Source organism: Eubalaena glacialis, chromosome 7 (genome assembly GCF_028564815.1).
Source record: "Eubalaena glacialis isolate mEubGla1 chromosome 7, mEubGla1.1.hap2.+ XY, whole genome shotgun sequence".
Lineage (NCBI taxonomy): Eukaryota > Metazoa > Chordata > Mammalia > Artiodactyla > Balaenidae > Eubalaena > Eubalaena glacialis.
Genome location: NC_083722.1, coordinates 41,168,676 through 41,194,982, shown reverse-complemented (window position 1 = coordinate 41,194,982; position 26,307 = coordinate 41,168,676). Strand labels below are relative to the sequence as shown.

The following is a 26,307-nucleotide window of genomic DNA, read 5'->3' as shown; positions in this document are numbered from 1 at the left end:
CCCAAGATGACGGGGCTGCTATAAATAGCTCCATGGAGGCTCCCACACCCGAGCTCCCCCTCCCGCTTCCCTACTGCTCTCTACTCTTCATCCCCTAGCCGGCTCTGAGCAAACTGTCCTGTGGTCCCGGCCTCCACTCCCCTCAGTGCCTTTCACTTTCTGCCTTCCCTGTGGTCCCGGCCTCCACTCCCCTCAGTGCCTTTCACCTTCTGTCCTCCTGCACTGATTTTCCCAGGTTCATCCCCACCCCCACCCCCACCCCGTCCCCCACCTCTGTTCCCACGTCCAGCTCTCCAGTGGCCTCTCCTCATCTTCTCCCATCCTGTCGTTCTGCACACACCTTTCCCCCCTCCTTTCTCCTTCTCGCCCTATCTGTTCTTCCCCAGTCCCCACTTTCAGTCCCTTATCTCCATTGTCACTCTTCTGCCTAAAATCCTTCTTCTATTTCTTATGATTTTCCCTCACTCTTTCCCCCCGGATTCTGCTAAAACTTGTTCTCTTAGCTCGTTCATTTTTGGATTTATTAAGTGCTTTTTAGTCACTACCTGTGTGCCAAGGCCCAGACCAACATCTTTGAACTTCTGCTTCTTTCTTTTTTAAATTTATTTATTTTTGGCTGTACTGGGTCCCTGTTGCAGTGCGCGAGCTTTCTCTAGTTGCTTAGAGTGGGGGCTGCTCTTCATTGTGGTGTGCCGGCTTCTCATTGTGGTGGCTTCTCTTGTTGCGGAGCACAGGCTCTAGAGCGCAGACTCAGTAGTTGTGGCACATGGGCTCAGTAGTTGTGGCTCACGGGCTCTAGAGTGCAGGCTCAGTAGTTGTGGCACACGGGCTTAGTTGCTCCGCAGCATGTGGGATCTTCCCGGACCAGGGGTCGAACCCGTGTCCCCTGCATTGGCAGGCGGATTCTTAACCACTGCGCCACCAGGGAAGCCCCTGTATTTCTGGTTCTTTACTCCCACCTTTTTCCCCTTATATTGAAGCTGTGGTTTTGGCGGGGGAGGTGTCATATAGAAGTCCCACCTAGAAGTGTCCAAGGCCCACCTGTTCTTTTTTTTTTCTTCCATGGTCCCTTTCTGGGTTGAGATATTTCTACGTGTCCCCAGTCCTCACAACCCCTTAGGTGGTGGACTGAGGGGAGGGGATTTCTTAAAGGGTTCTCATGTCTCTCACATCCTTCATGTCCTTCCCCGGGGATAGGCTGGGTTTCTTTCTGTCTGTGTCTGTGTCCATGTGGGAAGTGGGTTTAGGAGCCCCTTTCCCCAGGTCTCCATCCTAGAGCCAGGTTGGCGATGCAGGCCTCTGGGTGTGTAAGCAGAGTGGGGCCCTGATTCTCCCTCCTGGACCCCCGCCTGCCAGGGCCCGGCTGATGCAGAGCTTTAAGGAGTCGCACTCTCACGAGTCCTTGCTGAGTCCTAGCAGTGCGGCCGAGGCCTTGGAGCTCAACCTGGATGAAGATTCCATTATCAAGCCAGTGCACAGCTCCATCCTGGGCCAGGAGTTCTGTTTTGAGGTACTGGGTGTAGGGGGCTGGGGAGGGCCAAAGGGCAGGGGTCATGGAGGGGGAGGGCAGAGAGTCCTGGAGAAAGCGGCAGAGGTGGGGACGTCAAGGAAACAGAAGCCTCTGGGGCTGGGAGAAAGGAGGATAGGCCGGGGAGGAAGAGATGGTGGTGGACTCTCAGTCCTTGGGAGTCATCACCCCTCTAGAGCCCCAACTGATCTCCACTCTCCTCTCTAGGTAACAACATCATCAGGAACAAAATGTTTTGCCTGTCGTTCTGCGGCCGAAAGGGACAAATGGATCGAGAATCTACAGCGGGCGGTAAAACCCAACAAGGTATTGGGAGTACAGGGTACACAGACAGCATGGGCAAGGCAAAGGTCAAGCTGCAGGGGAAACTGGGGGCCTAGGGGAGAAGGGGACCGAGGAGGAGAGGACCCCCATTTTCCTCTGAGTCCCCCATTTCTTTTTCCTTTCTTTCTACCTTATGATGTTTCCCTACCATAGAAATCATAGACTTACAGAACTGATGGGGCTCTGGAAGTCCTCTGGTGCATCTTCCCTGCAAGCAGGGATGTCCCACTTATACCTGACAGGTGGGCGCCTGGCCCCCGCTTGCAGTGTTTCTGCAGGACACATAGATTTGTCAGGTAGATGAGTCTTTAGACCTTGGTTTCCTCTCTGTACGACTGGTAGGAATGGTGTTGAACTACATAATCTCTAAGGTCCCTTTGGCTCAAAAATTCTATGAGTTTGTGTTCTTCCCAGGAGAAATGCTCCCAGTTCCGTGAGCTGGTCTTTGTTTCCCAGTTTCCAGTGAGCTCACAGTCCTCTTGGCCTCCTCTGTGGGAACCCTTGTTTGTCAATGTCCTTCTTAAAAACTAGACCCAAGATGCTGGATGTGATCTGCCCCATGCAGAGTACAAACACCAGGCTCTTTTCACACTGCAGCATCACCTGAGCCTCACTGGTCAATTGTCATCCTCCAGGCCCTTTTCACACTAACTATATAGTCTCACCTTCTGCATTTATGCATTTTTTGCAATTACCTTTCGATTGTCTTTGAAGGACTCCTCAGTTCTCCTGTTCAAATTCCACCTTAATATTTTGGGTTTATTATTCTAGCTTTTAAAATCTTTTCTCAATACGAATTCTGTCATCTGATGTATGAGCTCCCTCTGTATCAGTTTCCTGTGGCTGCTGTAACAAGTTACCACTCTCTGGACTGCTTAACACAACAGAAATTTATTCTCTGACAGTTCAGGAGATCGGAAGTCAAAAATCAAGGTGTCAGCAGGGCCTTTCTCCCTCGGAAGCTCTAGGAAGAATCCTCCCTTGTCCCTTCATACCTTCTGGTGGTTGCCGGCAGTCTCTGGCATCCCTTGACTTCTTGCTGCATCTGTGCACTTTCTGCCTCCATCTTCATGTGGTCATCTCCCCTCCGTGTGTCTCTGGTCTCCAAATCTCCCTCTCCATATAGACCCCAGTCATTGGATTTAGGGTTCACCCTCGTCCAGTACGACCACGTCTTAAGTGACTATAGTCACTTAATATGACTATAAGATATGAATTCCGGGGTGACACGGTTTAATCCCGCACACGCCTTCTCAGCCCTGTGATTGCTGGTGTCGGAGACTGTCTGGCTTTTTCACCGTCTCTCCTCTTTTGGTGTCTCTGTCTCTCTGTCCCTTCCCCTTCATCTGCCATGCCCGCCCTACCCTACCAGGACAACAGCCGCCGGGTGGACAACGTGTTGAAGCTGTGGATCATAGAGGCGCGGGAACTGCCCCCCAAGAAGCGGTACTATTGCGAGCTCTGCCTGGATGATATGCTGTATGCACGCACCACCTCCAAGCCCCGCTCGGCCTCGGGGGACACCGTCTTCTGGGGCGAGCACTTCGAGTTCAACAACCTGCCGGCCGTCCGGGCCCTGCGGCTGCACCTGTACCGTGACTCAGACAAAAAGCGCAAGAAGGACAAGGCGGGCTATGTCGGCCTGGTGACTGTGCCTGTGGCCACCCTGGCTGGGCGCCACTTCACAGAGCAGTGGTACCCCGTGACCCTGCCAACAGGCAGTGGGGGCTCCGGGGGCATGGGGGGCTCGGGAGGGGGAGGGGGCTCAGGGGGTGGCTCAGGGGGCAAGGGCAAAGGAGGTTGCCCGGCTGTGCGGCTGAAAGCGCGTTACCAGACAATGAGCATCCTGCCCATGGAGCTGTATAAGGAGTTTGCAGAGTACGTCACCAACCATTATCGGATGCTGTGTGCGGTGTTGGAGCCCGCCCTGAATGTCAAGGGCAAGGAGGAGGTCGCCAGCGCGCTGGTTCACATCCTGCAGAGTACGGGCAAGGCCAAGGTGAGTACTGGGCCCTCAGGACAAGGTGACCTGGGAGTGCGCACTCGCGGGGATAGTAAGGGTAGGGCACGTCTGTCTTCATCAGCTTGGGTTGGACAGAGGCTGACCCTTGGCTTTTCCTGGCCCCCAGGACTTCCTTTCAGACATGGCCATGTCCGAGGTGGACCGGTTCATGGAACGGGAGCACCTCATATTCCGCGAGAACACTCTCGCCACTAAAGCCATAGAAGAGTACATGAGACTGATTGGTCAGAAATACCTCAAGGATGCCATCGGTATGGCCCACCCACAGGTGTTCTTCCCAAACCCGCCAGATGCCCACCCCAGCCCTAAATGTAGCTACTCCAGACCCCAAGTCCACCCTGCCTCAGCTTGATGCTTCTGGGCCCAGAGTCCCCTCCAATCTGATTCTGAGATTCCCCAAACCCTGGCAGCCCCTGTCCCTGCCCTTCGAAAGTGTGACCGCCCTCCGCTGTGCCCCCACCTCCGCAGGGGAATTCATCCGTGCTCTGTATGAATCTGAGGAGAACTGTGAGGTGGACCCCATCAAGTGCACGGCGTCCAGTCTGGCAGAGCACCAGGCCAACCTGCGGATGTGCTGTGAGTTGGCCCTGTGCAAGGTGGTCAACTCCCATTGGTGAGACTGGGAACCCTGGGTTGGGGGGCCAGGGTTGGGGGAGTCGTGTGTTCATCTGTTCATCCATCTGTCCATCTTCAAAGAGGACTGAGAACCAGTTATGGGCAAAGCATTGTGCTTGGTGCCGTAGAGCAGACAGAGAGCCATGAGGCTTGGCCCCTGCCCTCAGAGGACCTGTACCAGAATGAGTAGGGACAGATTAGATACGCAGAAAGCCACAGAACAGTACAGTATGTGTTAAGTTCCAAGTGAGGGTACCCCCCCCCCACGCCTCCGCAATGCAACATAAGGTCAGAGAAGGCAGATCTTTGAGATAAGCAGGGAAGGCTTCGTGGAGGAGGTGCCAGGGCTGCGCTTGGAAGACTGGGTCAGGTTCTGATGTATAGATGTTGTGGGCTGAGAAGACGTTTCGGGAGAAGGCTGTGGAACAGGCCCATGCGTGAAGGTGAGAGGTCCTGGGACAGCAGGCAGAGGTAGTTTAGTGGAGCGTGTGGCTCACAGTGGAGAGTGGTGGGAGACGTGTCCGGACAGGGCGAGGAGAGTTAGAATCTGAAGGCCTCCGCTGCCAGGTAAAGGAGTTGGAGCTCATTGGTAGGTCGTGGGATGCCAAGCAGTATCATGATTGAGAAGGTTAATTCTTAAGTGGAGGTGGGTGTGGCGGGTGGCTGGAGTAGGGAGAATGAAGTCCAGGCTAGTTGGGGACTGTTGTTAATGGGTCAGGCATGGAAATCATAGCCTGAGTCAGGATGGTAGCAGGAAAAGTAGAAAAGGGCTACTGTAAGGACCCTCTGCGGAAAGGATCAACAGGAGTCATTGGCTAATTGGAAAGGAGGGGGCATGTCTGTGGGGAGCAAGGACGACTCCCAAGGCCATGAGGCTGGTGGTTGGGAGACCGGTGGCCTCACTGACAGAACTGGGGAGTCAGGAGGGGGAGCCCAGTGGAGGTTGGAGGTGTGGGGGGCGATGCTGAGCTCCACTTTACACCAGTTAAGAGTTTAAGGTGTCAATGGGACATTGAAGAGGAGGAGCAGGGAGGTGGGGAGAGTGAGCTCTGAGCCATTCCAGGGACTGGGGATCATGCCTGGGACACCTCCATCCCCATTTCCCTGGAATCCAGAAGAGTTGGGGGGTCCGAGCTCCCTGTACCTCGAGTGACCCTCCATCTCTCTCCCATCTCTGTCTCTCCCTGGTGTCTTTCTTCTCCTCCTCTCCTTGTCTCTCTCACACTTGCCCCTGTCTCTCTCCCGCGTGTTCCTCTTCCCTCACCTCCTCTCTCCTCCATTCTCTCTCCCTACCCTGTCTGTCCCCTCTGCCATAGCCCTCTTCCTCCAGCAGCCTCCTGTCCTCCTCCTGCGCTCCCTCCCTCCCTCCCTGTCGCTCTCACCTCTGTGAGGGTTCCACACCCTCACCTCCTTCCACCCCCCTCAGCATGTTCCCTGGAAGCTGAGGGTCTCTGGGGCTCAGTCCCGGTCTCTCTCTTTCTCTCTCTCTCTCTCTGTCTCCCCACCCCGTCCCCTCAGCGTGTTCCCGAGGGAGCTGAAGGAGGTGTTTGCGTCTTGGCGGCTGCGCTGCGCAGAGAGGGGCCGGGAGGACATCGCAGACCGGCTGATCAGCGCCTCGCTCTTCCTGCGCTTCCTCTGCCCGGCCATCATGTCACCCAGTCTCTTTGGGCTCATGCAGGAGTACCCAGATGAGCAGACCTCGCGAACCCTCACCCTCATCGCCAAGGTCATCCAGAACCTGGCCAACTTTTCCAAGTGAGGGAAGCCTCAGGCTGGGTGTCAGACGGGGCTGGAGTGGGCAGGAAGGGTCTCCTGAGTCCCTAGAGACAGGCGTGGGTTGGTGGCCTTCTGGGTGTGACCTGTACCTTCTGGATGCTTTGGCCAGGTTTACCTCAAAGGAGGACTTTCTGGGCTTCATGAATGAGTTTCTGGAGCTGGAGTGGGGTTCCATGCAGCAGTTCCTGTACGAGATCTCCAACTTGGACACACTGACCAATAGCAGTAGCTTTGAGGGTTACATCGACCTGGGCCGAGAGCTCTCCACGCTGCACGCCCTGCTCTGGGAGGTGCTGCCCCAGCTCAGCAAGGTGAGCATAGGCCCCTTGGCCCGTCCTCAGGTCTCCAGAGGCTCCTGTAGCCCGGAGACCACCCCCTGCGCAGATTCTTCCCCCCTCCTGTTCCCAGACATGTCACTGCCACTTCCAATGCCACTTCCCCAGCTCAGACTCCTTCTACCTGAACTCTCTGAGGCCCCTTAAAGCTGGGCTGTTAGCCCCCGGGTAATAGCCTTCCCATTCCAGGAAGCCCTCCTGAAGCTGGGCCCACTGCCCCGGCTCCTCAACGACATCAGCACAGCTCTGAGGAATCCCAACATCCAACGGCAGCCGAGCCGTCAGAGCGAGCGGCCCCGGCCTCAGCCTGTGGTGCTGCGGGGCCCTTCGGCCGAGATGCAGGGCTACGTGATGCGGGACCTCAACAGGTGAGCACCCAGGGCCCCAAGCCTGTGCCCTAGGCGCCCTTATGCTTCTGTCCTGGATACACTCCGCTGGGCCCCATGTGCCTTTCTCGAGGGCTTGAAAGAAAGGAAAGAGAAGCGTTTTCTCAGAGAAAACGGTAAGGAGACAGGTCCAGTCAGTAGTTAGCTGCAAGCCAGAGGGAGCAAGGAATGTAGAGCCCTCCCAAAACATGCTGAGATTCCGCCAGCTCCAGCCTGGCGTAAGCCTAGGAGGTCCCTCTCCCTGCTCAGAGCTGGGGTTCAGCCTGTACACTTGGACCAGCCACCTGGTGTCAGAACATTCAGATAGCTCTGTATTAGTTGGTAAAGCAGCACCATCCCCAGCCTCACCACCAGAACCCCTCAGACCTTGCCCCGATTCAGCACTAGAGCAGTAGCCCCTGGACCCCACCCCGCAGAGCCTCCCCACCACAGCAGCCTCCAGGCTGGGAGGCGCACAGAGCCGCAGCTGCCGTTCGTTGTTTTGATGACCATCCTGCTCGTTCCTCTGCCCGCATCTCTCCCTCCATGATGCCATACCCATCCCACCATCCCCGCCTCTCCTTCCACACATCCCCAACTTCCACCTGCCTCTCTCCTTCTCTCTGTCTGTGCTCGTCCCTCTTCCCATCTCTCTCCAGCTCCATCGACCTTCAGTCCTTCATGGCTCGAGGCCTCAACAGGTGAGGGGCTCTCCCCTCCCCCGCCCTCCTCTCCTCTCCTGTCTGCTCCCCCCGCAACCCCGACTCCAGTGGCCATCACCTCCCTCCACTCCTCTTCTCCTCCATGCACCCTCACCTCCTCCACATCTGCCCAGACCTGCCCCTCATGCCTCCTCCTGCTGCCCCATCTCCCCTTCTCCAGGCCTCCCTCCCTTCCCGGAGGGGCCCTGTCCCATCCTATTTCCTTCGCATTCCCTCCCATCCCCCCCAGCCTGCCTGCCCTCTCCCGAGCTGCAAACATCAGCTCTCAGCCCTTCCCTGCGGGTCCCACTCTTCACCCCAGGCCTATGCTGGACCACAGAGGCTCTACTGCCAGTAGTCTGGGTCTTACCTCCCACTCGTGTGCCTGCTTCCCTTCCTGCAGCTCTATGGACATGGCTCGCCTCCCCTCCCCAACCAAGGAAAAGCCCCCCCCACCGCCGCCTGGTGGGGGGAAAGACCTGTTCTATGTCAGCCGCCCACCCCTGGCCCGGTCCTCACCTGCGTACTGCACGAGCAGCTCGGACATCACAGAACCGGAGCAGAAGATGCTGAGTGTCAACAAGAGCGTCTCCATGCTGGACCTGCAGGGTGACGGGCCCGGTGGCCGCCTCAACAGCAGCAGTGTGTCCAACCTGGCAGCCGTCGGGGACCTGCTGCACTCGAGCCAGGCCTCCCTGACTGCGGCCTTGGGGCTGCGGCCCGCGCCTGCAGGCCGCCTCTCCCAGGGGAGCGGCTCATCCATCACGGCGGCCGGCATGCGTCTCAGCCAGATGGGCGTCACCACGGACGGTGTCCCTGCCCAGCAACTGCGCATACCCCTCTCCTTCCAGAATCCTCTCTTCCACATGGCTGCTGATGGGCCAGGCCCCCCAGGGGGCCACGGAGGGGGCGGAGGCCACGGTCCACCCTCCTCCCATCACCACCATCACCACCATCACCACCACCGAGGTGGAGAGCCCCCAGGGGACACCTTCGCCCCATTCCATGGCTATAGCAAGAGCGAGGACCTCTCCTCAGGGGTCCCCAAGCCCCCCGCTGCTTCCATCCTCCACAGCCACAGCTACAGTGATGAGTTTGGACCCTCTGGCACTGACTTCACCCGTCGGCAGCTCTCACTCCAGGACAACCTGCAGCACATGCTGTCTCCTCCCCAGATCACCATTGGTCCCCAGAGGCCCGTTCCCCCAGGGCCTGGAGGTGGGAGCGGCGGTGGGGGCAGCGGCGGGGGTGGCGGGGGCCAGCCGCCTCCGTTGCAGAGGGGCAAGTCTCAGCAGTTGACAGTCAGCGCTGCCCAGAAACCCCGGCCGTCCAGCGGGAACCTGTTGCAGTCGCCGGAGCCAAGTTATGGCCCTGCCCGTCCGCGGCAACAGAGCCTCAGCAAAGAAGGCAGCATTGGGGGCAGCGGGGGCAGCGGCGGCGGAGGGGGTGGGGGGCTCAAGCCCTCCATCACCAAGCAGGTAGGTGGGGGTGGGAGGAAGGCCGGAGGGGTGAAGAGCAGGGAGGGAAGAAGGAAACGGGGGGGTGGTAGAACAGAGTCTGTGGTTTGAAGTTACAATTTTCTCACTTCCTTTCATTCATTAAACAAATGTTCGTAGAGGGCTTGCTTTGCACCACGTGCTGTTCTAGGCACTGTGCACTTGGCAGTGAACGACAGACAAAACTCCCTGCCATCATGGGGCTCCTGAGGGGAGATATGATGAATAACTAATATAGCATTCACGAGGTGATGGGTGCTAGCGCAGGGGACAGGCTGGGGACTCTCATCTAGTGTGGGGGACAGGAAGGGGACTCTCGTCCCTTTGGGCAGTGCTCCCTCCCTCTAAAAGCACTCCGCCTCCTCCCACCTTCCCTCTCTCCTTCTGCCCCCACCTCGCCCTGCCCCAGCATTCTCAGACGCCATCCACGCTGAACCCCACGATGCCAGCCTCCGAGCGGACGGTGGCCTGGGTCTCCAACATGCCTCATCTGTCAGCTGACATCGAGAGCGCCCACATCGAGCGGGAAGAGTACAAGCTCAAGGAATACTCGAAGTCCATGGACGAGAGCCGGCTGGATAGGGTACGCAGGGCCCTCCCTGCCCCAAGCCCCGTCTTACCCTTTACCCACAGGGCAGGCTTCTAGTTCCTTCCAAGGGCAACATCTGTGGTCAGGTAGTTACGATAAAAAAAAAAGGACAAAGACCCGATGTCTTCTCCTGAGAAGCCCTCAGTCTGTCAGGGGAGGCCAGATACAGTCCGTTGGAAAACCCATTTCAACTCTGTTATTTTGGGTTACACACATCATAGACTGTCTGGTGAAAAGCATGCTCTATATTAGGCTGCCTCCGTGTTCTTCCCTGGGGAGAACATGTTGAAGCCCTGGCTCCTGTGACTTCTCAGGAAAGAGGAAGTTACTTCACTAGCAGTGGGAGCTGTACATTGGGCGAGGGGCAGAGTGGTCGTACCAGGACCCATGCACGGCTTACCCAGTCACTGTCCCGTGGGCATCGGTGACAGAGGGTTGGTGGTCGGGGGGAGGGTGGTGTGTATTGGCCCACGTGTGGAAAGACTGTCCAGACTTTCAGCTGGTCGTGGTCCCGAGCAAAAGTCAGCAGGAGCTCTGGCCTTCACACATTTAGCAGAAAGTTCCTTGGGAGCCGTTGCTGCAAGGACCCTGAAGAAGAGGGTAGCTGCAGGGTTAGATTATATATACAGAATACATGACTGCAACTTGGGGGAGCAGAGAGGCTTTTGGGGAGAAGTGGTCTCTGAGCAAAGGAAAATGTTGGGATTGATGTAGATGGACTTGAGCTAAGAGAATATCTTCAGGCCTTATAATAAATTATTTCCAGCACCATTTAACAAGCTGAGGCCAAAATGCATTCCACGCATTGTGTCTGTGAGTCTGTCCAGGCTCCTGTGTGGGTCCTCCCGTGTCCAGATGCACATGTGAGGGCATGTGTGTACCTCTAGGGTGGGGGAGTCCACCATTTTGCTCCATCTTGAGGGAGCCTCAGCTGCACGGAAGGGCCTTCTTAAAGGCCAGTTGTGTGTGTGTGTATGACCAACAGGCAGAGAAGGGCTGGAGGAAGCTGGTGGGGTGTCCCTCACCACACAGCGGCTGTGCTTGGCAGGCAGGGGTAGAGGCTGGGTGGTGGGGTCAGGCACAGCCCCCCTCACAGTGCGGGGTCGTGTGCCCGGCGGGCAGGTGAAGGAGTATGAGGAGGAGATCCACTCGCTGAAGGAGCGGCTGCACATGTCCAATCGGAAGCTGGAAGAGTATGAGCGGAGGCTGCTGTCCCAGGAAGAACAGACCAGTAAAATCCTGATGCAGTATCAGGCCCGGCTGGAACAGAGTGAGAAGAGGCTAAGGCAGCAGCAGGCAGAGAAGGACTCACAGATCAAGAGCATCATTGGCAGGTGAGGGGCGGCCCGGGGAGGAGTGGCAAGGGAGAGCCTGAGGCTGAAGAGGGCCGGCGAGCTCCCCCCAGCCCCCAACCACCATCCCCCATCCCCCAACGCAGGACACCAGGAGGAAAGCCCACCACCCTCCTCCCAGGGATGCCACCCACTCCCACCAGATGGAGAGAAACCTCCCGCTTAGTGCATTAAATGTCCCTTTACTAAACCCTGATCTCTCTCCTAGTAGAGTAACTTCTAAAGCTCTTGAAAAATGTACCTCTTACTGTCCAACCATCTCTCTGTGTCTGGACCTGGCCTAGCCTGGGACTCCCCACTGGTTATTCTCAACCCAGCCTGTGATGTTCACCCCAAATCTAAGCAGGGGTCCCTTGGCCATAGTAGCCCCTGACCATCCCATCCTGGGCCCACCCTCCTCTGCAGCCGTGGAAAGGTATTCCATCAGAAAGTAAATGACGCTTGTTTTAGCCTGTGCTCTGTCAAGCCCTGGACTCCAAAGAGGTGTCTCAACAAGGGGATCAGTTAGCTAGAGAACTGGGTAGGACCCCCACTCCAACCAGAGCCAGCTCCATTTCCACCCATTCTAAATGTATTTTTGAGTAAGATTAATTAGAAGAAAAAGGTTTGACTGGAAACCTTTTTGAAAACCACTGCTTTGATATCCTTTATGAGAATTCACCTTGAGAATCTTCACAGAAGGCAGGGAGAGTCCGGGAATGATGATTGTAGAGATCCCTCTTGGGCGAGGGGTGTCTAGGGGCTGCCCTGGAGATGGCCTAGTTTCGGTGAGGTGAGGTGGGGTGGGGGATGGAGAAGCCAGGTCTTCAGCCACAGGGTCTGATGGACGGCACAGTCCTGAGTGGGAGCACGGAGGGCCGGGGTGCCTGGTGGTAGGTAGGGGATCTCTGAGGCACAGAAACCCGTCCTTAGCAGGGAGATGCGAGCGTCCCTGAAAGGAAGGTGAATGACAGGGCGTCTTTTGGAGTCAGAACAATGGAGGGATTCTGAGCGCAGGGGAGAAGGATGCCCAAGGCTTTTCCATAGAGCGGTGGGGTTCCCCGGGATCGTGAGCTCCCCAGGCAGGCTTCGCGCCCGTGCCCGCCACTAACCCCACTGAAGCCCGTCCCTTCAGGCTGATGCTGGTGGAGGAGGAGCTGCGCCGGGAGCACCCCGCCATGGCTGAGCCGCTGCCCGAACCCAAGAAGAGGCTGCTCGACGCTCAGGTGGAAATTACAATGTCATTTATCTTCTCCGTGTCCCATCCCCATCCATCCCACTGTCCTTCGTGCAGTCACTGCACCAGCCACCCCAGCCCCATCGCCATCCGTCTCTCCCACTGTTCTCCGTTTGTCCACTGGCTGCTCCTGGCAGCCCCCAAGCGACCCCATTTTCATCCCATTGTCTGTGCCTTTGTCACTCCCAGCAGTGTCAGCCCCCCTCCCCTGCCGTGCCTCCCCACCCTGCCTTTCCCACTTCTGTTTGTGTTTCAGGACCTCTTACCAGAACCTCAGACCCCACCAAGTTCCTGGACCCCTGCCCCTGCTGGGCCCGCCCCTGTGTGAGTCAGGGAGTTTGGCCTCCTCTGAGCTCCTCTCGGGACAGGAGGGCCAGAGGCTGCAGTTTGCTAGAACAGAGCCCAGGGCAGTAGGAGTGCTAGTGTCCCCAGGCTCCGGCTGGTGCCCTGGGGATGTGGGGTACTCGTCACTGCTGTTCTCTGGGCCCCCCAATCCCCATCACTCCTTGACAGCCGCCGCTGGGCCTCCTCTTCCCGACTCCTCAGATCCTGAAAGCCCTCTGCCCTGTAATCTCTCCCTTCCTTCCCTCGGTGTTGAAGGCTTAGCCGCCTTCTTTGGCCTGCCTCTCCCTGTGGTCCTCACTCCTGACTGGCCTCTCCAGTTCCCCGCTGCTCTCCCTCTCTCTCACCAGCCAACCTTTAGGACCTCCCTCCTGCCCCCTTAACCCCTCGTTCTCCCCCAATTCTGCTCACTTCCCACCCATGCTTCTCTTTCCTCTGCTCTGACCTCCAGGCTTCCCCCCCAGCACCACCAAGGCTCCTGACCCCATGACCCCACTCTCTCCCCCTGCAGCTCCTCATCAGGTAATTCTCCTGGTTCCGCTTTGACCACGGGCGGAGGACACAGGGGGAGGTGACTCCGGACCACTGCAGGTTGGTCGTGAAGCCCACTCCCCTCTGACTCTCCGGAGCCTCTCCCCCGCTCACTGCTGCCCCCCACACCCGAGGACCTCTACAGACCCGACCCTCTGGACACCTCCTGCACAGACCTGTCTCCCCAGGCATTGTCCCAAGAGCACTTCCTGCCGCCTCCCAGAACTGTTCAGTGACACCTGACCAGTACCAAGCACCTTACCCTAGATGGCCTGCACATCCCCAGATCACACTCCCCTTCCTACACACCTCCCCGCGGCCTCCTCCTGACTCTCAGTCCTCCTCCTCTACCTCTCCAGTGTATGTCTGTCACCCCCCATTTCACCAAAGCGTCCTTGGGGGTTGGGATGTTGGGGTCAGGGTTTGTTAAAGGGGTGGTGGTGATGCTGGGTTGGGGGCCCCTGGCTAAAGGGGCTGTGCTGGCTGCAGCAGGTAGGCTGGGGTTTCCTCTTCCTTCTCCCACACCTTGGTTCTGTAGAGAGCCCTCCTTCCTCCCACCCCTCACCTGTTTCTCTCTCTTCCTTACATCTGTGAGGTAGAAGGCATCTGGGGCTCCTATTCAGCCCCACTGGGTGGGAATTAAGAGTGGGTAATTAATTAAGGGAGACTTTGGGGTGCCGGGAAAGGATGCTGTTCAGATGTCGGGACAGTAAGGGTGAGTGGAGCAAGGAGAAGGAGCGAGAAAGGAACCTTGACAGATGTTAGGATGTGGACTGGTGCATGTGGCATTGGGAGTTGGAAGTGGGGGGAGGTGTCCTCCTAAGTAAGATCGTGGGCTCTGTAGCCATGTCGATTCAAGGCAGAGATGCCAGAACCAGCAGATTAAATAACCTCTCGTCGGTGCTCACAGCCCTGGGCTGCTAATGCCACTCACTCCCCCTCTCCCGCCACCCAGTGGCCTTGCCGGACACAGAATCGTACCTGAAAAGCCAGTAAATGGGAACCAGTCAGCCACTGACATCACTTCTGAGATGCTTTATTTTCTGCGGGATTGATCTGCAGTGGGCAGTGTCTCCTCACACTGTAATTTTAACTCTCTGCCTGCCCAGCCTCTCTGTCAAAGTAGTTGGTGAGTTAAAAAACAGATGCCGCAAGGCATCAGGGGACCTCACCATTTAAAGGACTCCTGTGGTGAATTCTTTTGTAAAATGAATAATGGCACCCTAATTTATCTCCTTTCTAAATTTGGGTCCATGGGGGTGTTGGGGGCATGCCTGTGTGCCGTTGCCAGCAGACAAGCAGAGGGAAGGGAATCTGAGGTTTCCTTCCCCTGCTCTCCTGCCACACTCAGGATACCCTACCAGACAGGATTTCCTCCCTCGCTGGCTGTGGAAAGTGTGGGAGAGGCAAGCTAAGAGGGTGGCTTTGCTTAAATCTTGGGTTTGGGTGACCTTCTGAGAGATGAGGAGAGGTGACCTGGGAGCCTCTGCTTGGAGTGTTTTTATATCTTTTAGAGATTCTGTCAGACACAGCTAGGTTGCCAGGATTCAATGCCCTATGGTCCAGGAAATAATTTGGACACTTTCTCTAAACCCTTTTCAGGTATTGGTCCCTCTGCAACTCAGCCATTAACATAAAAATTAATTACGTGCCTGTATTTTTAAAAGCCTAAGTAAGCAACCCAAAGTGTAGAACACATGGCTTTCTTCTCTCCCAGCAGAGGAACAGAAGCCAGAGCTGAGGGGAGGAGCCAGGAGTTGGTCCAGGAGGGGTAGGAAGGGGTAGAATAGGACCAGGGGTGGGAGTAGGGTTTGGTACCCCTCACCCTCTAACTGGAAGCCCAGGGTGAGGGAATGAAAGGAGCGTGGGGGTGGAAAGGAATGAAGCCCTTCTGTTTCCTGGGGATGCAGAGCTTGGGGCATGCTGCGTCTCTGCAGAAGCTCCTAGTCCTTTCCTTCCTGCCGTTATTGTGAGCGAGAGGCGGCCCCTCCCACAGTGTTTTCTCCTTCCCACATCACTTCCCTGAATCCCCTTCCTTTCCCCCCAGTACAGTTAAACCTCTCTAATTTGGAATGTTATATTTGAGAAGCTGTCCACTCTGAATAAGTGACAAAACTGAATGACAGTGTCTATTTAATGAAATGCATGTCTTCATACTATATACAGTAAGTAGAACTCAATGAACGAGGCTTTCCCACTCGAGGCCCTCAGGGAGCATGTGTTAATGAGTAGATAGGATTGAAAAGTCTGTTTTCTGGTATAGGTTAAATATTCCCTCCCACAGACACGTTCCCACTATTAATTTTGCTTAGCACACCCTTTCTTCACAGATAAAGGAAAACTCAAGCCCAGTTTTTGTTCAAATTATGAAAAAAATCCCAAATCCATGGGGGTTTGGATTAATGAGGTTTTGCTGTACTGCTTCCCCTTGTTCCCTCTACACAAAGTTCCCACCTCTGATTGGGGGTGGCCTGGGAGGGGGGGCACTGGGAAGGGGAAGATGCAAGGGTTAGGTTGGGGGTGAGATAGGAAACTTACTTCTTTTGAACTGGGTTCCTGATGTGACTCCCTGGGTTGAAGGCCCCTTTTAGGAGTCAGGGGTGAGATTCTCTTCTCCCTGATCCCAGAAGATGTAACTTCTCCTACAGGTGAGAAACAAAGGAGGAGGATGCGGGTGGGGGTGTCCTGGGGGAAGGGGGTGGGACGTGGTTTGTGGAGTGGGCCAGCTCTGGGGGAGGCCACTGCTAGGGGGCTGGCACCCAGGCCCCCGCGAAGCGTCTCAATAAGTCCGCGCTCTCCTCTTTGGTGTCTTGCAGGAGAGGCAGCTTCCCCCCTTGGGTCCAACAAACCCGCGTGTGACGCTGGCCCCACCTTGGAACGGCCTGGCCCCCCCAGCCCCACCTCCCCCACCCCGGCTGCAGATCACCGAGAACGGCGAGTTCCGAAACACCGCAGACCACTAGCCCACCCTGCATCACAGACCTCCTTCTCCCTCCCTGTGCACCCCACCTTGGAACGGCACCAACCACCAGGACTGGACGTCGCCGAGGGACAGCGGGATTGCCTCCCTGAATGCCTCCCTGGGGGGCACCAGTCCCCCACCCCCACTGCACCATTTCCAGGAGGGAGAGCGGGGACCCTCAGCTGCTCCCTTTTCCTTCCTGTTGGGGTGCTTCCCCCTGTGACCCCCAGGAACCCTTGCCCCAGGACACCACCTACCCCACACAGACCCCTTCACTCCGGGGTGCTATCCCCATCCTCTGCCTCATCGTTCCCCTGAGCACTGGGGGACAGACCCTCACCCCACCGTGGGGGTGCGGCACCTCCAAACTTTCAACTTCAGGGTGATTTTTTAGCAGTAACAAGAGCTGACAATCTAACTCCCCTCCACCGCCCCATTTTGGCCTCCCCTGTCCCCCTTGTTAATGGGGAGGGGACCCCAGGTGAGGGGGCCCTATTACCCCTTGATTTCTCAGGAGCGTCTGGGGGGGCTCAGCACGCACAAACTCCTTCTCCTCCTACCACTCTTAAATTTACTCCCTCCCCACCCAGAACCCAGATGGGGTGGAGGGGCCACCGGGGCAGGGAGGGGGCGGCAAGGGGGGAATGGGAGTTGTCTCCCCTTCTTCCCATACCTGATCTGCTCTTGGCTGGTCCCAGAGCGGGGTGAGGGGGCTTGTGCCCCCCCCTCCCCCAGTGTGTTGGGTGGGGCGGAGTTGAGGTTTGGGGGAGGGGTTAGGGTTTAGGAGCAGGTGTATGTTGGGGAGGACAGACTAGTTGATCTGCCCTACCCTGACACACACAGCCCCACTGCCCCTCCCCTCTCTTTTCTTGGTCTCTACTCCCAGGGGGAGGGGGGAACTTACTCTAGGAAAAGCCATGTCTCTCTCCCCCAGGGTGGGGGGACCTGTGTTGGAGGAGGGGTGTTGGGGGCCCCCTTCCATGACTCTGTCCCCCGGGGGAGGTAGGACAGGGCTGGGCTTCCCTCTCATCCTCCCCCCCCTCCCCAATCTCCCTCCACCTTCCTCCCTCCCGCCAGGTCCACAATTTTTCGGTGTTTCTCTGTACATAGCTCTCTGGCGGGATAGGGGAGGTAGGATGGATGGGGTTTGGTGTGGGTAGGTCACAGGAGGGGAGAAGCCCCTCCTTGGCACCCCCTCTTCCCTGACTGCTGTCCCCTACCCAGCCTTGCCCCCTCATCCCTTCTTGCGTTTGGTATTGAGACTCTTCCCAGACTCCACCCTTCTTTCTTTTGTATGGACAGCTCCCCTTCAGTCCCATCCCACTATACACATACACCCAGCCGGGGCCAAATTTATACTTATATAAAAGTTGTAAATATGTGAAATTTTATCCCTGTGCCCTTTCCTTGCTTTCCCAACCTCAGACCCTACCCCTGGACTCCCTTTCCTCTTCTCTTCTTTGGCTGTTGTAATTATCTGGGGTTTGTACTGTACATATCCGGGGGGTGTGTGTGGGGGCTGGGGGCAACCCCTCTGTACAGAGCTTCCTGGCCCCCTCCCCCCCATGCTTCCCTCCCCTGGCCACCACCTTAAGGGTAGGGAGATGTTCTTCCTACCTGTTTTATTTTGTTTTCACGTTCTCCCTCCCCACCCTACCCCACTCCCAGCCTACTCTATCCCCAGCCACTGTCCCTTTTTCTCCACTCCCAGCCCCATTTCCTTTTTTTCTGGAGTGTGTGGTGAAACAGAAAAATCATGTTTAATAAACGGAGATTGTTCTTTTATCGCTGTGCTGACTTTCCTAGGCTGGGACCTCCAGGAGGACCAGCAGCGTGACGAGCTGCTTTTTGAGAGGAAGCTGACAGCCTAGGAGGAACTGTATATCCTTGTGTGGTGCCGTAGTCTTTACCCTAGAATATCGCTGTCCTGACCAGCGAGGAGATTTATTGTTTTAGAGTAGGGGTTTTGCACTGGCCAAATTTCCTCCGTCTGTCTGTCCCCTCACCACTGCACTACTTAACCCGAAGGAGTAAAGAGATTAAGGAACAGCAGCATTAAATAAATAAAACATTAAAAAAAAAAAGGAACAGCAGCATTCTCTGATAAAAGATTCCAAGTATACATCTACGTGTACCTTAAAAATAATTACCTAACTGGTAAAACTACATTTGTGAAACATCATCTGACTGGTGAATTTGAGAAGCATGTAGCTACCTTGGGTGTTGAGGTCCATCCCCTTGTGTTCCATACCAACAGAGGACCTATTAAGTTCAATGTATGGGATACAGCTGGTCAGGAGAAACTTGGTGGACTGAGAGATGGCTATTATATCCAAGCTCTGTGCCATTATAATGTCTGATGTAATATCGAGAGTTACAAGAACGTGCGTAACTGGCATAGGGATCTGGTACGAGTGTGTGAGAACATACCCATCGTGTTGTGTGGCAACAAAGTGGATATTAAGGACAGAAAGGTTAAGGCAAAGTCAACTGTCTTCCACCGAAAGAAGAATCTTCAGTACTATGACATTTCTGCCAAAAGTAACGACAACTTTGAAAAGCCCTTCCTCTGGCTTGCTAGAAAACTGATCGGAGACCCTAACTTGGAGTTCGTCGCCATGCCTGCTCTCACCCCACCAGAGGTGGTCATGGACCCAGCGTTGGCAGCACAGTACGAGCACGATCTAGAGACTGCTCAGACAACTGCCCTCCCGGATGAACATGATGACCTGTGAGAAAGTGAAGCTGGAGCCCACAGTCAGAAGTCTAGTTTTATAGGCAACTGTCCTGTGATGTCGGTGGTGCAGGGTGTTTGCCACTTTATTATATAGCTAAGCAGAACATGTGCTTAATGTTTAGGATGCTGAAGGAGATGAATGGGCTTCGGAGTGAATGTGGCAGTTAAAAAAAAAAAAAAACCTTCATTTTTTTGGACCTGCATATTTGTGTTTTGGAACACAGTTGTTTCCTCCTTGAGTTTCAAATATAAGACTACTACAGTCACAACACAATATTCAGTGATGGAATCTTGTTTGTTACTGTCATTCCCATTCCTTTTCGTTTAGAATCAGAATAAAGTTGTATTTCAAATATCTAAAAAAAAAAAAAAAACCTAGAAATGAAGTTTATTTAATTGCTAGTTAGAGGAAAAATAAAAATTAGTTAAAATGCTCCCGTGCGGAATGGAGGAAAGAACATGGTGCCTCATCGATGTGGGGTCCAGCCCCAGGGCCACCACTTGCCAGCCTCGGTTTCCCCCGAGGAAACGGGATGGAAACACCTACCTCGCTGGTGGCGGAGCCCGAGGGATACAAGGTGATGGGTCAATACGTAGCCCATACAGTAAGTGCCCGCTTAATCTCGCCCTCCCAGCACCTACCAGAGGCGGGTGCTAAGTTTAATCACCGGAGCGCACTCCCACCCCTTCTGCAGCCCCTCTGGAGCCAGAGGCTTCTCGCCAGCACCGCCTTCTCACCCGCGCAACCAATCAACATGAGGCTTGTAGGCCGACGTCCCCCGATTGGCTGCCTCCCTGGCACCGCCCAGCGCCCCGGCGTCCGCGTCCGGCGGGGAGGCGGCGGCTTCCGGCCGGGGCGGTACGCTTGCTGCAGAGGCGCCTTGGACGCCGGGCCGCGTGTGTACTCTCGGGGGCGTGGCGGCAGGAAGAGCCGGGCGGCAGGCGCTGGCGGTCTCCGGGTGGCCGCGCCTCCCCTGGAGCCGGGCTCTGCGGGCACGTGAGTGGGAGCGGAGCGGCGGGGAGAAGCCGACCCGGCCGACGAGGTCCGGCTCGCGGCTGAAGGACCTCCTCATCTCCACAGGCCCTGAAAGTTCAAGCCTCGGTTGGTGTTTTGTTGTGGTTTGTTTTCGTTTTCTCGGCGGGGGAGTGCGTGGGACTGATCTGCCCGAACCGCCGCCGACTGAAAAGTTTCCACACGTTGGGGGGCAGGGGAGGCGGGCGTTTGAGGAGACACGGTTCCCCTTATCCAGAGCTTCTGTGACCCCGTCCCTTTCCTTCACAACCCTCTTCCCGCGCGGGATCTACCCCGCCCCTCACCTCCTGTACTCGACCCCTCTGGGGTTTCTCTCTTCCCCAGGAGGCCATGGATACCTCGACGCCTTTGCCTCCCGTAGCCCCCTCCCCGGCCTGCAACCCAGCCCCACGGACGATCCAGATCGAATTCCCTCAGCATAGCTCGTTACTCCTGGAGGCCCTGAACCGCCACAGGCTGGAGGGAAAGTTCTGTGACGTGTCTCTCCTGGTGCAGGGCCGCGAACTTAGGGCCCACAAAGCGGTGTTGGCTGCCGCCTCTCCTTACTTCCACGACAAACTTCTTCTGGGGGATGCACCACGTCTCACCCTGCCCAGCGTCATCGAAGCCGACGCCTTCGAGGGGCTGCTCCAGCTCATTTATTCCGGACACCTCCGTCTGCCACTGGATGCTCTCCCTGCCCACCTCCTTGTGGCCAGTGGTCTCCAGATGTGGCAAGTGGTAGATCAGTGCTCAGAGATCCTTAGAGAACTAGAAAACTCAGGTGGTGGGATTTCAACTCGGGGAGCGACCCCTTTCCACACACTTATTTCCACCACATCCCCTCCAGGAGGCTGGTGCATCCGCTCTTCCCCTTTCCAGACTGTGGCGCAGTCTTCCGCTTCTACCCAGAGCCCCGTTGGAGGGGAGGGGAGTGAACTGGGAGATATGTTACAGCTTCAAGTTGAAGAAGAGGAGGAGGAGGAGGAAGAAGAAGATGAGGAGGACCAGGGGTCAACAGCACCCCCTCAGACTCCTCAACCTCAGAGAGGGTCAGGGGGTTTTCCCCGCCCTCCTGCATCCCACGCCCTGCCCACATCCACTACTCCTTGCAGGCTTCCAGAGGGCGAGAGTGCTCCACCCGAGCCTCCTGCCCCTCATACTGCACTGCCTCCCAAAATCTTCTACATTAAGCAGGAACCCTTTGAGCCCAAGGAGGAGATATCAGGAGGCGGAACTCAGTCTGGAGCAACAAAGGAGGAGACCAAAGTGTTTCCAGGAGGGGACACTGAAGAGAATGGAGAGCTAGGGTTCTTGCTGCCCTCAGGAGCAGGGCCAACATCTGGAGGAGGTGGTCCATCCTGGAAACCAGTGGATCTTCATGGGAATGAAATCCTGTCAGGGGGTGGGGGACCTGGGGGAGCAGGGCAAGCTGTGCATGGGCCTGTGAAGCTAGGCGGGGCACCCCCTGCAGATGGAAAACGCTTTGGTTGTTTGTGTGGGAAGCGGTTTGCAGTGAAGCCAAAGCGTGACCGGCACATCATGCTGACTTTCAGCCTTCGGCCCTTTGGCTGTGGCATCTGCAACAAGCGCTTCAAGCTGAAGCACCATCTAACAGAGCATATGAAGACCCACGCTGGAGCCCTGCATGCCTGTCCTCACTGTGGCCGCCGGTTCCGAGTCCATGCCTGTTTCCTTCGCCACCGGGACCTGTGCAAGGGCCAGGGCTGGGCCACTGCTCACTGGACTTACAAGTGACTACTGAGGCCATACGCTAACTTCCAGGACAAGGTAGCCACTGCTGCTGTTGGATACTTACCCCTCACTACCATGGCACCCGAATCCTGTATCTTGTTAATTATGCCAAGAGGATAGCTATATTATGGACCTCTTGTTTTTGGGTGTGGGCTTCAACCTGAGCGATTTGGAAACTCTGATTTCTCATCTCACTCCAGGTTTTGGCTAACTACCCTACAGGAAAGTGGTTTACAGGCCATATATAAATCGATCAGTTGCCCATAATAGATATTCTTTTCATACAGGAAACTGGAATTCAGATTAGAAGTTTATTTGATGAGAGAGGAGTTAGCAAGAAAAATTATGATAAATATTTCATTCAGTCTCTGTGAGTAGTTAAGGGAGCTGGTCTCCATCTAGAGATATGCTTGATTCAGAGTTCTAGTAATCCGGAGACTAAGCTCTAAGCTTTACTCTCCCTCCTCATTGCTGAAATTATGTGAGTAGAGGTCTTCTTACATACTTTTGTTAAAATTTTCTAGAACCCCTTCAGATTATAAATTGCTTTCTCACTAGTAGGTAATTTTGCAACACCTTTTTTTTTGTATGTTGTAGTTGAGCACTTTAACAGATTGAGCATGCCATGTGTCACTTAGACCCCTCTTTAATAGAGGATCTTAGTTCCCGGACCAGGGGTCTAACCTACGCCCCCTGCAGTGGAAGTGCGGAGTCTTAACCACTGGACTGCCCGGGAAGTCCCTCTTGTCTACCTTTGACCACCACTGATCATCCATATTGATCACACTGACTGGAATGTGACCAGTGAACTCAGGAGATGGCCACTGACCTAAAATACGCTCAGAGTAGCACCACCGCTCTGAAGAAGTGGCTGTGGTTAGAGGGACTCAGGGCTGAGACGGCACATGCTGAAAACTAGAGAAATAACTGCACAGTGGGACCTCACCCCCTCCCTTTCCATCCCTACCCACACTTGACAGCCCCTTGGTCAACACATAGAAGGATAGATGTTGGAATGGGGAGATTGTCATAAGTTTCTTAATTTCTTCAAATAAACTTTGCCGTGAAAGCTAAGCTGACAGTGGACTGAATTGAGTCATTTATATGGGAGAGACGATATGAGAACAGAGTTGCAAAGACTTGGACATATTCCTTATGCGGCTGGGTTATGTTGATGGGGGAAGAATTGGATAGTCTCACACTGCTGCAGAGAACACTGTCCTGGATGTCAGTGGGCCAGATTCTCAGCCCTGACCTGCCCCTGAATAACTTCTGGTAAGTTGCCTTATTTTTCAGAGTCCAAACTGTTTTGTTTATTTTTTTATTTTTTATTTAAAAATTTTTTTTTGGTGGGGTGGGTGGCATGTACCTCCTAACTGGTTCTCTGTCTTCTTTTTTTTAAGGGGTTGTTCACATGATCTTTACCTATAATATTCCCTGACTTCATGTATTATGTTTATTGTTTGGTTTGTTCTACATTTATTGCAAAGCACTGTACTAGACCCTGACTTATACTCTACCCTCAGAGAGTTCACAGCTACTACCAAAGCTAGACATAATGACAATGTGGTATGGTAAGTCCATGATGGGAGACAGTACAAGCTACTGTAGTGGCACAAAGGAAGCTGAGTAAAGACTTATGATGGGTCACCAGAGGTTTCACAAAGAACTCCATTGCCAGAGTGTGGCAGTGGGTGTGGGTGGCTAAATTGATGTGGAAATGGTGAACATGAGTTGAAGTCACAACTATAGAGCCAGGAGTGACAGCCTTTGCCAAAGCACGTTCCTCAAAAGTTAATAGGTATGGAACCTAAAGGGGCTAAAAAATATGACTTTATGGCTGAGAAGGTGAGTTGTAGCTGGGATCTGTCAGCCTTTCTAAAGAGCCTTGCCATGATACCATCCCCACTGTAAGGACTGTGACCACATTGGATAAGGGGTCGGGGATGGAGGCTGCCAACCTTGGATCTACTACCATCCCACCCACCTGTCATTCTTTTGGCACATGTTCTGTAGCTGACTATATCTGTTGGCCAGGATCCTTGGGTTGCAAGCAATGGAAACTGGCTCTGACTAACCTTATCAACACAGGAATCTGAAGGATATGGGGTGGCTCCTGGAATGGAAGGAAGGGCTAAAAGACCAGCCTTTGGAAGGACAAGACCTGGGTCAGCTCCAGGGGTTCAGGGAGCAGGAACTGGGGAATTTTTCTGGTCATGTGTTTTGGGATGATGACCCAGTCAGTCTTATTTCTTCTGTCACTCATCTCAAGATAAAATTTCCCAGGAGAGAACTCTGGGCCTCAGGGCCATCCTCTGACCAGAGCACCTTGATCATATGTTCCATTGAGGCAACAAATCCTGGAATCCTCAAGGGAAATTGAAGTTCTGGGACAGAAGAGTGGGGAATGGGTGCTGGCCAGCCCACAAGAACAGAGGCCCACCCCTACAATCTCCATATGTTGCCCATCTTGGGATCCGTAAAGCCTCAGATATACCTGGCACTGAATAGGTGTCCAAACTTAGGGCAGAATTGCTTCCTCCCTCTCCTTAATCCCCATAGCACTTTACTACTTCTGTAAAGCCAATTAAGACACCATGTTAGAAGTTTGGGTTTTCTTTCCAAGTTATTAGGATTATAGGGAAATTGAGTTCCATGATGAAAGATTTTGGTTTAAACAAACTTAAACGTGCACCTCTCTGCTTCTGTCCTTTCCTCCTTATAGTGGAAGAGATGTCCCTTCTACTGTCCAAGGCTAGCCCACTTCCCAGAGCCTTTGCTCTTTTAATTATCCTTTCTGTCCTATATCTTCACTCTCTGTCTCTGTAGTTTCTCATTAGCATTTATTATGTTCATAGGGTTGTGAGAATTAATACATGTAAAATGCTTAGAACAGTGCCTTGCACTCAGTAAACTCGATAAATGTCAACTGTTATTATGAGTGAGAACAGTAGTTCCCCACACCTTTACAGGGATCGGTTCTCTCAGGGAAGGGTCACATACATAAAGGGAAAATATTTTCAACTAAAAGGGAAGTGAAGCATACAGCACTCAGTTAAGGATTAGATGTTATTGTTTTAATTATTACCTTTCTCATAAATGCTAGAGTTTTTCAGGGCCCTTTCCCCCATCTTCTAACTTGATACACTCCTGGGTGATTTTTATCCACTCTTCTGAGTTAAAGCATTTATTTATTTATTTACTTACTTACTTACTTACTTACGGCTGTGTTGGGTCTTCGTTGCTGTGCACAGGCTTTCTCTAGTTGCGGTGAGCGGGGGCTACTCTTCGTTGCGGTGCGCAGGCTTCTCATTGCGGTGGCTTCTCTTTGTTGCAGAGCACAGGCTCCAGGCATGCGGGCTCAGTAGTTGTGGCTCGTGGGCTCTAGAGGGCAGGCTCAGTAGTTGTGGCGCACAGGCTTAGTTGCTCTGCGGCATGTGGGATCTTCCTGGACCAGGGCTTGAACCCGTGTCCCCTGCATTGGCAGGCGGATTCTTAACCACTGCACCACCAGGGAAGTCCCCTGAGTTAAAGCATTTAAATACTGATGACCCTTAGTTTTTTATCTCCAGTTTTCCCTGACCCCCAGACCCACTTAGATTTCTTCCCTCTTTCCTGCCTTCCTTTAGCAATAAGTGTCTGCTGTGTACCAGGCACTGATGAAAAAAGCAGAAGGTATCACAGGGGATTGGGCCCTGGATTGTCACTTTAAGAGACAGATGTTTAAACCAGTTATGTAGGTATTTCATAGATATATCAAAAGGGAAAGGAAATAAAACAGGCAATAAGGTGGAGAGTAACAGAAAAGGAAGGCATACTGTACACATTTATCTAGTATCCAAAGGAAAAGAAAGACCCAGACATGCAAAACAGGGCAAGGAAAGTGGTTCTAGTAAAGTGTTCAGCAGATGTAAAGGCCAAGGAAGAGAAAGGGAGGTATATTTGATGAGACCAGTGGACCTGGAGAGGAATGAGATGTTGTCTTAGTCCATTCCGGCATCTGTAACAGAATACCACAGACCGGGTGGCTTATAAACAATGGAAGTTTATTTCTCACAGTTCTGGAGGCTGGGAAGTCCAAGATCAAGCACCAGAAGATTCAGTGTCATGAAGACCTGCTGCCTGGCTCATAGACAGTCATCTTGCTGTATCTTCACATAGTGCAAAGAGAAAGGGAGCTCTCTGGAGTCTCTTTTATAAGGGCACTAATCCCATTCATGAGGTCTTCACCTTCCTGACCTAATCACCCCAAAGCCCCACCTCCCAGTAACATCACATCGGGGATTAGGATTTTAACATAATTTTGAGGGACATAAGCATTCAGTTCATTGCAGATGTGATTGAAGAGGTGGGCTGGGCTATATAGAGCCTTGCACATCATGATGAGGAATGCGGATTTTATTCTAACTGCAATGAGAAGGCGATAAAGAGTTTAAAGTAGGGGAGTAATGATCTTTTCACATTTTAAAGAGATTCCTATAGCTATAGAGCGAATATTGGATCATTAAAGGGCAAGATTCTTGGAAGAAAAAAAAAAGGGGGGGTGCCAAGAGTGGGAGCAGGGAAACAAATTAGACTATTTCATTAGTGCAGACAAGAGGTGAGTAAATGCAGCAGATATGGAGAGAAGGAGATGGATTAAAGCTGT

General features: G+C 54.1%; 2 protein-coding genes and 1 pseudogene across 9 annotated transcripts in view; all 3 read left to right on the top strand.

Annotated features, from left to right (window-relative positions):
• The window catches only part of SYNGAP1 (synaptic Ras GTPase activating protein 1), a 30,600-nt gene extending 13,783 nt beyond the window's left edge, over positions 1-16,817 (top strand). The window contains exons 6-20 of one of the 8 annotated variants that reach the window (XR_009701570.1): positions 1,357-1,510; positions 1,736-1,834; positions 3,225-3,851; positions 3,982-4,126; positions 4,344-4,488; positions 6,009-6,245; positions 6,376-6,577; positions 6,791-6,969; positions 7,626-7,667; positions 8,071-9,145; positions 9,573-9,746; positions 10,875-11,086; positions 12,219-12,309; positions 13,174-13,253; positions 16,010-16,089. Coding sequence is in view for 4 of the 8 variants with exons in the window: in XM_061196392.1 (XP_061052375.1) it covers positions 1,357-1,510; positions 1,736-1,834; positions 3,225-3,851; positions 3,982-4,126; positions 4,344-4,488; positions 6,009-6,245; positions 6,376-6,577; positions 6,791-6,969; positions 7,626-7,667; positions 8,071-9,145; positions 9,573-9,746; positions 10,875-11,086; positions 12,219-12,648 (3,721 nt within the window). In the remaining 4 variants the exon portion in view is untranslated. Of the gene's footprint in view, positions 1-1,356; positions 1,511-1,735; positions 1,835-3,224; positions 3,852-3,981; positions 4,127-4,343; positions 4,489-6,008; positions 6,246-6,375; positions 6,578-6,790; positions 6,970-7,625; positions 7,668-8,070; positions 9,146-9,572; positions 9,747-10,874; positions 11,087-12,205; positions 12,649-13,173; positions 13,254-14,148; positions 14,407-15,240; positions 15,299-16,009 lie in introns of those variants that run through there. The other 7 variants (XR_009701573.1, XR_009701572.1, XR_009701571.1 and 4 more) reach the window with 7 other exon arrangements.
• A 474-nt stretch (positions 16,818-17,291) lies between these two features.
• On the top strand, positions 17,292-18,890 carry LOC133095718 (GTP-binding nuclear protein Ran-like; annotated as a pseudogene).
• Positions 18,891-19,752: 862 nt separating this feature from the next.
• On the top strand, positions 19,753-22,274 carry ZBTB9 (zinc finger and BTB domain containing 9). Its single transcript, XM_061195145.1, has 2 exons — positions 19,753-19,994; positions 20,250-22,274. Exon 2 carries the CDS (start codon positions 20,256-20,258, stop codon positions 21,660-21,662), a length of 1,407 nt encoding a protein of 468 aa, XP_061051128.1. The 5' UTR covers positions 19,753-19,994; positions 20,250-20,255; the 3' UTR covers positions 21,663-22,274.
• The last annotated feature ends 4,033 nt before the right edge of the window (positions 22,275-26,307 follow it).

Excerpts from the sequence above, each read along its gene's own strand:
- ZBTB9 (XM_061195145.1), top strand. The coding sequence starts at position 20,256 with ATGGATACCTCGACGCCTTTGCCTCCCGTAGCCCCCTCCCCGGCCTGC.